At 43.4% G+C, this 16,253-nt stretch overlaps 1 protein-coding gene across 14 annotated transcripts in view; it reads left to right on the top strand.

Annotated features, from left to right (window-relative positions):
• The window catches only part of EML1 (EMAP like 1), a 752,203-nt gene that overhangs the window by 558,908 nt on the left and 177,042 nt on the right, over positions 1-16,253 (top strand). For all 14 annotated transcript variants that reach the window (XM_069208309.1, XM_069208311.1, XM_069208303.1 and 11 more), the window contains one exon: positions 12,523-12,633. In XM_069208309.1, coding sequence (XP_069064410.1) covers positions 12,523-12,633 — 111 coding nt within the window. The remainder of the gene's footprint in view (positions 1-12,522; positions 12,634-16,253) is intronic.

Consider the following 16,253-nt stretch of genomic DNA (forward strand, 5'->3'; position numbering starts at 1 on the left):
AAATGTTTGTCCAACTACAATTTGCATTCTTAACTTTAGTGCTAAAATGCTGGCGAAAGAGTGCGTAGTTTAAGAAGGTACATTGGGGAAGTGATGTTTCACATGGAAAAATATTTTCCTAGTGTGGAAAAAAAACTACAACGTTATAGATGCAAATCCACAGTTCTGCTACTTTTAATCCTGAGGTTTACCCCGATTCTTAATTAAATGCAAGAGAATATTTATTGCACTATGAGTGTTCCTGGAATTCTATGCCATGTGAATCTCCCAAGAATGCAAAAGGTTATGCTAATTATACCCAGAAACATTCACGTGTAGATTTCTACATTAGATCCATTGTTAAAGTGCATGACCAAAATCCAACCATGGTTTTGTCTTGATGAGGTCAACTGACGTGTTAGATCCTTACTACAAGTCAAGCACAGCTTTGATAGCTATAACAGAGTGACAAGGAAATCCTCAGAGTAAATGCATGAGGTGATGTCTGTAATAGGAAAACAAAAGAGCAATAGCTTGGACCATTTATTTGTTTAAAGTTGTATTAAACTGGGAGGACTTTACTTAATACAATACTCCAAAAATTTCAAGTACAACTGGTTTAAGGATTATAGGAAAATGAACCGGATTAAATAACGGATAGAAGTGGAGGAAAGTAAAGCAAATGTAAACAACCTTTTATCTAAAATGTCCACTAGAGGGAGCAGCGCATTGAGATTGTCCACTGAAAGTACAGCAGTCGGCCAGCGGGCAAGAAATACTGGTAGACATAAAGATCCTTTCACGTGATTGACGCTGTTTTGTAGTAGGGATGTTGTAAGGAAGTTCTGGCATCCTCCAATAGCTAAGCGAGAGGTCTGCGGTGCCCAGCCCTCTTGGCAAAATGAAGGGAGTGCCCACAAACGACATATGTTACCTGCGGTCAGCACTTCTGTCTGTGTTCAGTGCATTGTAGATGCTAGGGAACCCACCTCCTTGAATGGCTGTCTCTTTTACTCACACTTTTCCTGAGCAGAAGAGTTCTAGTTGTGGGGTTGAGCACTGTACAATTATTTCAGCACGAAGGGAGAATTTGTTTTCGTTGTAGCAAGAAATGGCGTATGTGCCAGTGGACCAGTAAGGGGTTCATAAAACAAGATGTGGTAGTACTTCAAAATATTCTGTTAAAAATATCCTGAACCCCACTCTTACGTGCACTTTAGAGTGATGAATTTCCTGCAAGTGGCGCTAAAAATCTGCCAGAGTGCTTCGTACTTTCGAATTCGAAATGGCGCAGTATAGCTTTCAAGTACAGGTCTTCTTCCTTTCCTAACTAGTCCTGCTAACTAACCAAACCAACCCCACTACAAGGAGATTGCTGCACTTTAGTTAAGCACCGTCCCAGCATGAGCTGCTAGGTAGCAGTCACTAGGTCTGGAAAAAAGCACGTGTGATCAGACATCTGGAAATCTCAAATGCTCAAGTCAACTTTGTTTCTCTTTCCCGAACATAATACATTTTCCCTTTAAAGATGAACAGTTGATGTCCTCTCAAGAAGCGAGTGTTAAATGTGTAGCTTGAAGCAAGACCTGTGGCAGAATCGCAAAGTGGGGTTCAAAAGCTTCGTGTAAACCATGCATCGCATGGCGCCCCTGTATTTTGGTTAGGCACAGTATATTCCAAGTCTTAATAGGCCCAAAAATTAAAATACTGTTTTCGCTCTCTTCTAGGTTTGACTTTCTAAGGTCAGATTTCGTTCAGCATAGGATTGTTGTGTAAATGGTGTTTGCCAACATTGAGTCCGAATTTATAGTGGTCACTTTTTTTTGTCGGAGACAGGAGTTTGCAAAAAACCGCTCTGAGAAAGCAACATAGGACTGAGCTCCATGTTTTTCTTTACACTTGGAGGTGTGGTAGGGAGGTCTTTCACACCCCGGTGTCCATCACTACAGTTAATAGTAAGCAGGGCAGATTGCCCTGCACCAATACTTCTGCCTCACAACGGAGCCAGTTACGAATACCCTCACAGGATTCACTGACAGCTTATTGCACCGGGTTGGTAGGCGAGTCTGATGTCTGATTATTGCTTCTACTGCAGGAATCGGTGTTTGACCCCATTGCCACAGCAGTGCCGGGTTAAACTCTGTGTAGGCCTCTGAGCAGTCGAAACTTCGACCCCCCCACGCAAATTATCTCCTATTTCGTTTTTAATCTTACCAGCCAACAATTGTAATAAATCAATTATATTACACAAAACTAAACATTACAGGTACGTAGTTTGCACCGATTTTTTTCTTCAAACTGACAGCTGACAGAAGATGCGTTTTTATGAGACAAACTGTTATGTGAATATGATGTATATGGTTTATGTACTTTAAGTTATTATGGGGTACATGACATTAGTGCAGTATTTTCTCTATTGAGTCTTTAATCAAAAGTTTTTGTTTCTTTAAGTTTCATTTTTTTCTATATTTTGGAAACAACTTAAGAAGGCTTGATTATAATTTTCTTTCAAGATCAAATCAATATTATTTTGACCCATTGTCATGGGACCACTAAAAGGAGTTGGCCCATAGGCTGATGTCTACGTTGCCTATTTGATAATCCAGCATCAGGTTCGAAATCCCGTGACTCGGTCTTTCATCCTACGAAAAACATCCATTATTTGCCCATAGCGCCAAAATGCCCTTTATTACTGAACTTGTGCTCTGCAAATAGACCCGTTAACTTAGTTATTTAGTTAAGAATAGGAACTTCAGCAAATGGACAAGAACACACCGGTTTTTAACAAGTCCATGAGTCTCATGACTGTTTAGAATTAGGAATATTTCAATGGGAAACATCACAACACAGCAAATGTAATGCAATGTATTTACCACGCATGGCTTCACCACACATGCTTTTGCAACAAATTTTGTTGTAAAGGCATGAATGGTAAATGTTTATGCGTGGTAAAGGTTTTAAAGGTAAGTATTAAGTGGATTGAGCGATTTAAAAAAAATATATATATATATATATATAATCACTCAACCCACTTAAAATATATATATTTTATCACTCAACCCACTTAAAATATATACATATATATATATATATATATATATATATATATATATATATATATATATATAGTGTTTAGGGTGGGTAACGGTTATTGGTGGTAGGTAATGGTTATTGGTGGTAAATGCATTTTTAAGTTTTAGGTGGGTATGGGATTTGAGGTGGTAAGGGCATTTTTCGGTTTTAGCGTGGATATGGCTTTTTGGGTGGGAAGGGCATTTTTAGGTTTTAGGCTGGGTACGGGTTTTTTGATAGAATAGGCATTTTTAGGTGCAGAAGAGAAAATCACAGGTATGTGAAAGTTTCACTTTATTCTTCTATAATGTCTCTGGATGAAAATGACATCTGTCCCAATAGGACATCTTGGGCACAGTATCAGAAGGCAGATGCAATTCTCATGTTCAGAAAAACAAACAGCCAAATGCAATTCTCATGTTCGGAAAAACAAACAGCCGACACGTGTTTTGTCAGAGTTGACTTTTTCAAGGCTCCAAAGCATGGAAGTACCCAAAGGTGTTCCAGAATTCCAATGTACCACTAGTATATTAGAGGATGATATGCCGAGAGGTGGAAGGAGTATCTGAAGACCATGATAAGCCTCCGACCCACAACAGAAGAGCTGAACAGTCTGTTACCGGCGTCGCATGTGTAGGCTTTTTTAGGTTTTAGGGTGAATATGGGATTTGGGGTGGTAAGGACCTTTTTAGGTTAGGTATGGGATTTGGGGTGGTAAGGTAATTTTTAGGGTTTGGAGTAGGTAGGGTTTGGGTGAAAAGGGGTGAGAATGTGTGTGTGTATATATGTGTATATATATATATATATATATACACACATTTTATTTATATATACACACACATTTTATTTATATATACACACACATTTTATTTATATATACACACACACATATATATATATATATATATATATATATATATATATATATATATATATAGAGAGAGAGAGAGAGAATATAACATATATAATTTATGTTATACTTACGTCTACTTTTGACCATGTATATGTCTTTACCACAAAAATTTCATAGTAGAGGCAGTTGGTAAAGACATGCGTGGTAAAAGCATATGCATGGTAAAAACTTTTTGTGGTAATGACCTTACATTGTACTTACTGCGTGGGAAGTGCATGCGTTGTTCCATCATACGTCCATATATGGTACACTACAGTTTTGAGTAGTTGACCCAGGCGAGCTCCCCACCCGCTAAAGAAAAGGCTGATTTTCTGTTCTTACTTTATTTTGCTCAGACTCCACCCTCCAAGAGCCCAGGCTGTGCAGCCCTACTTCTCCTTATCTGAGCTGTGGGGGGAAAAAAGCCACACCACGTAAAAAAAACTTGCGTTTAACAACCTAACACGAGGAAAAAAGCTAACTGGATGACATTTTCCATACTAGCTGTTTTAGTTAAGCTCAACACCAAAATGACACATTTGTTCCGTTTTTGAGCGTGATCAGTTTCCTTTTGTATTCTTTATATCACCCGATTACTTCTCGTCAAAATGTCAAGTTTTCCTCCACCGTGCTTTGAATTTTGACTGCAATTGTCGCACCTCAAACTATTCCAAAGTTGCTGTCTGTTTTTTAAGCTGTTAAAACAGATCCCGTTTATGAAAATCTCCATTAGAACTGATGGCTATGATAACAATACCTTCCCTCAATGTGAGTCTGATATGAGTGATGTTGGAGCAACACAGTTCTGTTGTTTCTCAGCTGGCAAAAGGCTTTTGTAGTCGACACATTGTATAACCTCTTCCAGACAAAAAGGTGGGGCGGACCCGGAAGGCTCATTCATTCTGCGAAACACTGCCATCTTGTGGAATTACATGATTTTGTTGGTGTAGTCAATCCATTAGCACAGAAGTTCTTAACGTTTTGACTTCTGTGGACCCCACTGTATCATTATTACAATCTGGGGACCCCCCACTGAGTCATTACTGGAAGACAAGACCCCGGCCCAAGTGTTTCCAACGGTTTGAACACTAAAAATACACAAACGTTTATCATATGAATACACAAATGATGAAATCTTCACAAACATTAAAAAAGCTTTTCATTTTATTGAAAGGGTTGGAGCTTTTCTAAATTCAATTGAAGACACTCATCGTCCATCCAGTATTGTTTAGTACACTTGCATTGCTCCCACCAATCAATCTGAGGATAGTAACTTAATTTTTAGCTTTCAGGTTCAAATCCTTCACATTTACAGAACTTTTTAAATTTTCTTCATTTTTTTTTATTTTTTTTTTTACATTTTACTTCTGTCCACTTTATTAATCTGTTAATTTTCTAAGCAGCCACGGACACCTCGAGTAGGCTTTGCAGACCCCGAGGGTTTCCCAGACCACAGGTTAAGAACCATTAGTAGATTTAAAACGTTCTATTTGGATGGAGAGATGAGATAATGAAAAAGACAAGAAGGCCTGGCTTATTAAACAGGAACGTTTTCAAAAGTTTGTGGAAGCTTGGGTACAACGAAGTCTGGTTAAAGTCAAATGGCAAATTGTTCCAGATATTGGGGATCATGAATAGGAGTAGGGCTGATGCAAGGATGAAAATGGGAGTGACAAAGTGTGGTGTCTGGCAGAATAGAGAGGCCACGTAGAAAGAGGAAATAGCCCCTGAAGATAGTGTCTGCAATATTCTTGGTCTGACATATTGTAAAGCAGAAGTAACAAGCAGAAAAACGTACTTGAATCGAGGTAATGCTCAGTGAGTTAACTATTTGGAAGACATTTTGTGGACTTGTTTCGTCAACATGAGAATCTTTTAATATGCATGTTTTTTAGTAAAAGGACTTCAAATGTGTCTCTTAGATGCAAGCGTTAGCTCAGCCAGGTGCTGTTACTTCTGCATAGTGCATGATCACAGATGGACACGACCTATAGGCACAAATACATAAACACAGAAAGAACAAGACCTGCTTTAGTCAAACACATGAACAAACATACAGGCACATGACAATAGAGTAGGTGGCTGTGGCATGGGAACTGCTGCACTTTCCACCAGTACCATGCAATCAAAGGAAACAGAGTTCAACTGATAGTAACACTGAACCACCAAACATTGTCAAAATATGCATGGAAATCCCCACATAAACAAACACAATCAAATCTATCAGGAGCAGAGAGACAGAAGTCCTTAAGAGTAGTCTATTGCAAAAAAAATTATCTGAGTCTGGTGAGGTATCAGTTGATTGAATATTCTTTATTCCATGTAAGAAAGTAGCAGCAGATGTGTTTTGTCTAGGATGGCTTTTTCAAGTGCGCTAGATTAACATCACAAAGCCAAAACAGATAAGCATTGTGCATATATAGTGACAAACATACCATTACGTATTGCCACGAGGTGTACAAGCATCACAAAACACCCTGAGCCAATGACCACTTAAACCTATGCAACCAGGCAATAACCCCTGTGAAATTTAAAGACAGGCCATTGTGAACCGAAGCAGGAAAAGAGAAAATTCGCGCACACATGCACGTAAAGATCAAGAAGGACAACAACCATATTGTATGTGGATGATCACAGATGGACAAGACCTATAGGCGCACATACCTGAACACCCAAAGAACAAGCCCTGTTTTAGTCAAACAGCTCATCAGCAAACATACAGGCATCATTGCACACTGACCAAAAATCATACATAATCATGTTCATTTGGGGGCTCACAGTGTTGTGCTTTGGCGGCAGAGATTTATGTGCACCACATCTTCAGTCGGTAATGCATCTCGGGGCCCTGGAGAATGTGTTTTACAGTAGCACTTGGTGTTTACATTAAGAGGCAGTGGGTGTTGTACATGATGTGAGCATTCTGTTGTGTTTCATGGGCCCAGGGCTGTTTGCAGGGGTGTAGGAGACACTAAATTTCTGGGGGGGACAGGGACAACCTTGAGGTGGGCCCCCTGCACAAAGTTTGCACCCAGAAGGGTTGCTGTGGTGGGGGGAGATGGGGAAGACAGTCGCTTCCAGTCGAGTCCTGTGTGGCCTGCAATTCCCTGTCTGCTGGGCTCTTTGCTGCCTGTTAGGCAGCGACAGGCTCTGTGATGCTGTTCGCCTGTGTGAAGTCCTAAGAGGCCTGTACTGCCTGCTGGGCGCAGTGCTTCCTGTCGATTCCTGTGCTGCCTGTTGGGAGCTTTCTTACTAGTCAGGCTGTATAAGTCTCTGGGCCTCCGCCTGCCTATGAAGGCCAGTAAGGCCTATGATTGCTGCTAGGTCCTTTCCTGACTGTCAAGTGGCAGTCTCTGTGCTGCCGCTTTCCTGTGAACTGCTGTGCTGTCTGATAGGGCCGTCCTTAGTGCTGGTGGCGCCCTGTGCGACATTGTTTGTTGGTGCCCCCCAGTGACCACCTCTGCCACGGATTCCCTCACTACTATCCATCACCACTCTCTCTCAGATGCATTTCATTCGTTTTATAGCACCACTCATACCGGGAAATATCCCTTGCAAAGCAATCAATGCAATGCAATGCAATGCATTGACCATGCTACCATTACCACAAATATGGGTCTAGCACACATGCCTTTACCACACATATCTTTACCACACATATGCGTGGTTACAGCATAGATAGCGGTCTAGCTGTCCGGGTGGAACAGGAAGAAGCAGAGGAGAGAGGGGTAAGTAGGGCTGTGGCCGGGTTTAGAGTTGGAGGTTGGGAGGTTGGGGTCATTTTTAGGGCAGGGTAGGGTCGGGGTAGTTTTTAGGACAGGGTGGGGTAGGTTTTAGGGGTCAGGAGGAGTGCATGGAGTTCAAGTAGTTTTAGGACAGTGTCCTAAATACTACATGACCCCCACCCTGTACCCTAAAACCTACCCCACAGAGCGGGGTAGGTTTTAGGGTTCAGGGTGGGGGCAGGGGCATCAAGGTAGTTTTTAGAGCAGTTCAGGGAAGGTTTTAGGGTTCAGAGTGGGGGTCGGGGTAGTTTTTAGGACAGGGCAGGGTTACTTTTAGGGCTCCGGGCAGGGGGGTTTAGGGCTCAGGGCAGGGGCAGTTTTAAGTGCTTGGATGGGTGGAGTATGGTATCAGGTGTAAGGGGGCAGGGTAGGGAGAATTTACCACGCATGTTCCTTTACCAAACATGCTTTTACAATGAAATTCGTTGTAAAGGCATGCGTAGTAAAGACACGGTCATTGTTGAGACACCGATGTTAAGGCATGCACGATATACGCATGTGTTGTTCTATCATTCATCCCTCATACCAGTCTAGGGTGTCAAAGCACTTTACATCACACAGACATTACGCAGAGACAATCATCATATATGTGTAAATCAGTGTATATGAAATGTTACATAAGACAGAGGACTACAAGGTGTAGGTGTCACAGGTCATCCATACTGGTAGCAGGTATAGTTTCAGAGTGCTTTATCTGGAGAAGCGCAAACTCAGAATTTAAAACATAACACCATGGTTGGGGGCTCTCTTTAATAATAAGAACTGCACTCAAATCAACTTGTTTTGCAACATTAAGTTAATCAAAAAGTGGGGGGAAATCATGACGCTCTAATCTATACCTTGATGTTTGCATGCAGCTCTTTGATGAGTTCATTGCTCACTGTTCTATATTCAGTTTTCATTTATAAATTGCAGGGGACAAAAAAGGAGCTCTCTGATGTAGGAAGCTGACCTTGTGTGTGGTGAGTACCTATGGTATTATCACCTTATACCAGGTCCAGGTATCACCTTATTAGTGAAGTGTAGGCAGTGTCTAGAAGCCAGGCTCTCTAGAGTTAGCTGTGGATGAGCAGCCAAGACTTATCTAGGACACATGCAAAGATCATGCAATACCACTGTAGTCACACAGCACTTACACACATGAAAGAAACACGTGTTATGAAAATAAAGGGTCCTTATTACAGTAACACAAACACTAAAACACTAGATAGGCAATACTCCAATAGGATGTAAGTAACACACTATTATATGTACAGCAGCAATCACAAATTGGCATAAAAAGCAATAGAAAACAGTGAAAAGCAATAGGCAATACTGAAGGCCTAGAGGGGACCAGACCATATACTAAGAAAGTGAAATGCGAAAGCCGGGTCCCCACCCAAGGAAGTGGAATTGGTAGAGGGGAGCTGGAGGAACTAGGAAACCCCAAAGGTAAGTACCAGAGTGCCCCCCAGCGACCAGGAGAAAAGAGGTAAGTTACAGTTTTGTCCCTGACCCACCAAAAGGACTTCAGAGAAGGATATTGCAAAACGCAGACAAGACTGCAAGAAACTAGAGGTGGATCCTGGAAGAGTAAGACCTGGAAAAGAAGGGCACCAAGTCCAGTTTACGTAGGATGGTCCGGTCGTGGCAGGAGCCACTACCCACCCATCTGTGGATGCAGGAGTTGGTCGACGGGGAGACGAAGATGGTCAGCAATGCAGCACTGGAGCAGATTAAGAGTTCCTAGGTGATGCAGTCGACGTCCCACGCCAGATGAAGAATTGCAGTCAGTCTGTGGTGTGGAAAACCCACCAACAAGCCTTGGCAAAAGCAAATGTCGCAGTAGGAGAAAAGTGGAGCTACCGGGGACCAGCAAGGTCCAGGGGGACTCAACCCATGGAGGGGAGTCTCAGGTGACCATCAGCAAGGCAGAGAGTCTGGAGGAGGAGAGGCAGCCCCCACAGAAAACCTACAGGCAAGGATCCCAGGAGCTGTAGAGAGGCCCACAGCACACCTGAAGAGAGGTCCCACTTCACAGGCGAAGCACATTGAGGGCTGTGCTTCACAGAGAAGAATGCCGGGGGTAGCTGCAAGAGATGCGGTGCATGGGGGTACTGTCCTGCATGGGAAGGCAAGGACCTACCTACTCCAAAGTTGGGCAGCTGGTAGAGAGGACCAAGGAGACCACTCCAGACTACCACCCCTGATGCAGGATCCACGCAGCTCAGGAGGAGAGGAGATCCACGCAGCCGGTTGTTGTTGCAGTTGGTGCCTGCGGATGCAGATAAGTGACTCCTTCACTTCGAGGAATTTTCCTTCTTTCTTCTCATGCAGACTGAAGACTTGCTGCCCTCAGAGGAAGCACAGCTGGGCAAATGTTGCAGTTGCTGGAAGGAGTCGGAGAAACAATGTTGCGTGGCAAAGTCGTCGCTGGAGCTGCAGATTGTAGGTTCCTGTGAAGTCCAGTTGCGGTTCCAGTGGCCAGAAGTCAAAGTAAATGTTGCAGAGGAGTCCTGCTGGAATCTTGCACGTCAAATCTGAGGACCCACCCAAGAGGGAAACCCAAAATAGCCCAGAAAGGGGGATTGGTCACCTAGCCGGGTGACCACCTAGGAGGGGGCTGTGATGTCACCTCCCTGACCTGGCCACTCAGATTCTCACAGAGGCCTCTGCCAACCTTAGATTCAAGATGGAAGAATCAAGTGGCCACCTGGAGGAGCTCTGGGCACCACCCATGGGGTGGTGATGGACAGGGGAGTGGTTACGCCATTTCCATTGTCCAGTTTCACACCAGAGTAGGGGCTGAGGTCCCTGAACTGGTACAGACTGGTTTATGCAAGGAGGGCACCAAATGTGCCCTTCAGAGCATACTAGTAGCTTGGCGAGGCTACCCCTCCCAAGCCTTGTAACGGAGAGGGTGTTGCCTCCCTCTTCCAAAGGAAATCCTTGGTTCTGCCTTCCTGGGCATGAGCTGCTCAAGCAGTAGATGGAGGGCAGAAATCTGTCTGAGGGGTGGCAGCAGCGTGAGCTGTTCGGAAGACCCCATAAAGCTGGTAGGAGCAATGCTGGGGATCCTCTAAGGAGCCCCCAAAGTGCATGGAATCATACAATCAATACTGACAATAGTATTGGGGTATGATTCTGACATGTTTGTTACCAAACATGCCCAGGTTCGGAGTTACCATTATGTAGCTGGACATAGGTAGTGACCTATGTCCAGTACAAGCGTAAAATGGCGTCCCCGCACTCACGCGGTCCAGGAAAATGGAGCTGGAGTTCGTGGGGGCACCTCTGCTCCTGCAGAGATGCCCTCACACACAGGTACTTGCACCCTACCCTCTGGGCTAGGAGGGCCTACCATAGGGGTGACTTACAGTGACCTGTGCAGTGGCCTGAAGTGAAAGGGTGCAAGCACCTTTTCACGCAGGCTGCAATGGCAGGCCTGCAGACACAGTTTACATGGGCTCCTATGGGTGGCATAATACATAATAAATGCTGCAGCCCATGGGAACCCCTGATCCCCCAATGCCCTGGGTACCTGGGTACCATATACTAGGGCAGTGGTCTTCAAACTTTTTGATGCCGCGCCCCCCCAGTTGAAAAAAAAAAAGCATTGGGGCCCCCTCAGAATTTTTCACAATTATTTTAGAAAGATGGCAATGTTTAAATAGGTCTATACCTATTTAAACATTGCAGTTAAGTACTGTTACCTTTTAAAAACTGCAATAACATGCTTCTGCTTAAAACAAAGGCATGTTATCTGTTTAATATTTCTTTTGGCCAGAGTTTGGCGCCCCCCCTGGGATCACTTGAGGCCCCCCAAGGGGACAATAAGTCTCATAACTAAAAGCATTATATGGCATAGGCCAATAGGTGTAAGAATGGATAAAAAAAAAAAAAATCCTTTCAGTGATGTTGACAATGTTTAGTTTCTGTTTTAAAGTGTGCTCTCCGTTTTTGTTATGCTTTCCAAACGATAGCAGTCGGTGTACCTTAAGCAATAGTTTCACGTGTTTAAATGTACTTTTCTCATCTCGTACTGTTTCATAGCATGTAGTCACACTGCAGTTTTAGCGTAAAGGGTTCCATGCTATAAATCTTTGTAATGGGAAGTGCAATAGAGAAGAAACGCCTTAATCGTTACCATAAGGCAGTGCGCTGCCTGGTTTAGATGATTCGTACAGAGAGTGCATTTGCTTCTAAGAGTATGTCAATTAAATCATCAGCAGCCTTTCAATGCAAACTGCTCTGGGGCACAGCTGACATGCACCCACTTTTTGAAGCATTTGGGCACTTCAATAAAAGGGCCCTTTTGTATTTTTGTTCTGAAATTGCACGGCCCCTTCTTTAATATGGATCACACTGGTGCTAAATGTGCACTCGCATGATCCCACGTTTGCATGGGTTGGGAATGAAGAAATTCTTTGCTTCCACACCCTATTACTGACACTTAAGACTGCCAGGAGACACGCTGCCAGTGTGCCACACAGACCTGGAAAACATTCACTGCGCCCCAGCAGTCCCCCTTGTGCGGGAGCCCTCATCCCCCTGCAGGTGGATGCAGACACTCGATGAACTACCTGTAGGGGAATCCTCTGCCCCCTTCGAATTACTTTCGCAACACAAAAGGTTGATGGAGCGCTGAACAATGCAAACACTCACCCCCAGTCACAGATCTGGGTTTAATCCATTGTTCTTTTGCTCACCATGCCACCCCAGTTTGGACCGAGCCATATGCAAATCAGTCTTGACCCTGTTCCTCCTAGTTCTTACCTATATACCTTTTTTATTTTGTGTCAAATATTTTTTTTACAGCAACTGCAACCACATGTTCGAATCTGGGATTCAGTTACGTTGAATACATCGCACATCATTGGAATGGGGTTCTTCGACCGTGCAGTGACATGCATTGCATTCTCCAAATCTGTAAGTGAATTAATGTTTTGATTCAGTTGTTTTCCTTTGTCATAACATTTTATGTTTTCAAGTGGCATCGCAGAATTTAATCACTGATGCCTTGAACTATAATCTAATGTTGTGGCTGTGAAAATTACTTCGACTGGTGTTTATATGCATTTTTTGCAACTTAGCATTTCTTTTATAAGTGTGTGTATATATTTTGTCGCTTCTCTGCACCTAGAAATAGTTTTCATTTTGGCGTTTTCAGCTAAGTCGTTAAAGGAAACTGCACCATTTCCTTCATGAAAACAAAGCACATCCCCGAGGTCACTTACGAAATTTCATAATGCAGGCTAGGCTGTCATTAATCACCATCCAGCTGTTCCCTTTTGCTGCCACTTACCACCAGAATCATTAATCTCCTGACCTTTTACAAGTTTGACAAAGCTATCTTAAATTTTTCTGTCTGATCCGACACCATCATCTGAACTTAGTCTCCAGATCTGTTTCTCATCACTACTGTTAGAAAGTAGAGAAATGCCTCTAGCACCCGGTCTACGAATAAAGTTAAAATCACTGCTATACATTGAGTTTTGAAAACCTTTCTATTCAGTTTCAAATGTTCACTGCAGTCAACCCACTCTGAGGCAGACAACCTCACTTCGTGCATAGCTTGTGGTCGTGTGCGGCATGGGTTTGGCCACAGGGCTGGCTTGCAGTCCCCCCCCCCCCCCCTCCCCCCCTTCATGAAATTCAGTCAACTCTACCCTGCACACAGCCAGCGGATAGACCCTGTGGCCAACTTACCAGGAGGTAGCTAACTACACTTCACTGTGCGTGGCGTAGGGTTGGCCTTCGGCCACAGGCCCCCTCCCTGAGCATTAATTGGCCCCTGGGATCTCATCACCAGGTCACAGTAACTGAGCCAGCTCCAGGGAATGGGGTTTCCAGGGCTTTTAGAGATCCAGGGAGGGAAGCAGTATGGCCCCCTCCCCTATTTTTATGCAGTTCGCCCTCAGGAGACAAGCTGATTCTCAACCCCCCCCCCCCCCCTTTCCATATTGTACATGGAACCTGGGTTGGGGTCCCCAGGTCCTCACCAGTGCTCTGGGAGGTGGGGCCGTGCACTCCCCCCTCCCCCCCCAAAACAAAACACTGCACCGGAACCTGTTTAACCCAGGTTCTTTTTTTGTTTGTTTGTTTGTTTAAAAGCACAGGAGCCCGTGCTTTTTTAAATCGTATTAAATATTTTGCCCAGGTTTCCAGACATTTTTGCAGCAAAATTTAGGAGGGGGTGGTGTTTTTGGACACCCCTAGTCCTAGGGGGTCATGGTATCCCTTCCCTGCCCCTAAAGTCTTTTTTTCACTTTATTTAGAACTCAGGACTGAGTCATGAGTTCTGAGAAAGCTGCTGTTACATTGTTGTTGAATTGGTAGCAACCAATCCGATCTCTCCAAGAGATCTGTCGGGTTTGCGGATCCTCCATGGCATGAAATATGCAAAGTATTTGAGCAATTGCTCATAAATTATTGACCAGATTTGCACTAAACCACAAAAAACACTTTCTGGGCTAAGATCTAGCATTCTGCCAAATTTGGTATAAGTCCGGTCAGTGGTTTGAGCTTTAGCTGTGTGTAAAGTTTGTATGGAAAAAGTGAATGGGGAAAACATGATTTGAGATGCCCCTGCTTGATAGATGAAACCTACCGCAACCCCTCCTCTGCCTCCTCCACCCACGAAGTACTTTCCATGTGCAGACTAATCAAAAAGTAGCATTATTTTAGAAAGTTTTGTGGAGATTTGTCAAACTGCGCCAAAGTTATTAGGAACACAAAAAAGACATTTCCTATGAAAACAAGATCCTGACTGTAACTACCCAGTGGCTATCACCACTGGGTAGAGTGGGTGTGTGTATTTCCTCACCTCATATGTCTTGTTTCTGTAGCAATGTTTTTAAGCATAGGATGAGCACATTGCCATTCACACTAAGCTAGAAAGGGACAAAGTCTGCCATTTTAACAGCAAAGTCTTAAAGCATAGGATTAGCTAGTGCCACCCATGCCGACCTGTAAAATGACAAAAGCCTTTTACCATTCCAAGCTCAACGTTACAGCTTTGGATTAGTAAAATACCATCCAAGCCAACCTGAAGTCAATAAAAGCAACCAGACACGTGTTTTGTGGTTCTCTGATACAGACGCAGGAAACAATAAGTGCGTTTCTCTTCCCTCCACAGAGTATTCAAGCTATAATATGGTTTTATTGCCGCCTTGTTCAAATGTCTGGTTAGTAGTGGATGTGATATTTGCAATAAGGATTTTACATTGCTTGTTTATGCACTAGATTTCATGTCACCAGAACTTGATTTTGAATGGGTCTTGTGATAGTAATTTTGTTCCTTTTACCTTGGCGCCTCCATATGTTCCCATTAACCGAGTCGAATGTATTGTATGACATTTACTCTTGCATCTACGTACAAAGATCAATCATTGGGGTGGGATGACAGCGCTGTGCGACTTTGCAGAAAGGTTTGGAATTATAAGAATCTCCATCCGCGTAATGATTCCGCTTTTGTTTCATTTATGGATTTCTGACCTCTCATGGGAGGTGTGACTTTTTAAAGAGACTTTAGCCACATATGTTGTGCTAAAAATTGTATTTGTTCTCCTGGTGCCGTCCTTGCTACTATGGGACTGACCTGCCTGGCCGTTAAGGCATCAGTCTTGCAATTACAGTACATACATATTAATAGCCGGGCAGTTGTAAGACAACAGAAAGGTGTGCAGCCCACACTGTTGCTTGCAGCCCAGTCTTTCATAAAATTGTGAAGCACACTAGATATACATACACGCATACAAAATGCACTGCTGCCCAGCTTCCTTACTCGAGCTCTGTCCCATAGGAATAAATATAAATAGGTTCCCTATTTGGTTTCAAGAAGAAATTCAACAAGCGGTGGTGATTATTATGAAATTCATGTGGGCCAGAAAGGAAATGTCCAATCAGATTTTCGTGTTGGTATTTGCGAGTTACGGAAAACGAATCAGTACCACAAAACCTTCTTCTGTGATGTGATTTAGATCTGCAGGCTATTCTGAGAGGATTGTGTGGCCCCCAAGGTGCTTTCTCCGAACAGAAACTACATCGCTTTGTAGTAGACCTGATTGTGATTGGGCACACTGGAGGTATTGAGTCCAGTAAACATACCAAAAGCATGCCAGTTCATCTTAAAAAAAAAAAAAAAAAAAAAATCTTTGCCCTCTTTATTTCGAAACCAGTCTGAAAATAAGTGGAGGAATTCGACGTTCGACCCTGTTGTGCTCCTAGAATCCCAGCCTGCACGTGGAAGCTGATACTTCTCAGCTTTTGCCATCAAACACCTTATTCCAAGAATTTGGAAAGCCAATTTACAGACCTGGTCCTCAGGGAGATGTGGACCAATCGCATTAGGAGAACATGCCTATAGAGCGGCAGAACCTGACTAGGTTAAAGAGGTATAGGCATGAACATCAATTCGCCGAAATGCCAGGGGTAGCGGAAGTGACATCACTCGCCATTTGACCTTTACTTTCACTCACACACGCTTACATATACTCACACATACACACACCGTCGCTCATAAACACACTTTTACCCGCAAGTAAGCA

The sequence above is a fragment of the Pleurodeles waltl genome, chromosome 9, assembly GCF_031143425.1.
Source record: "Pleurodeles waltl isolate 20211129_DDA chromosome 9, aPleWal1.hap1.20221129, whole genome shotgun sequence".
Classification (NCBI taxonomy): domain Eukaryota; kingdom Metazoa; phylum Chordata; class Amphibia; order Caudata; family Salamandridae; genus Pleurodeles; species Pleurodeles waltl.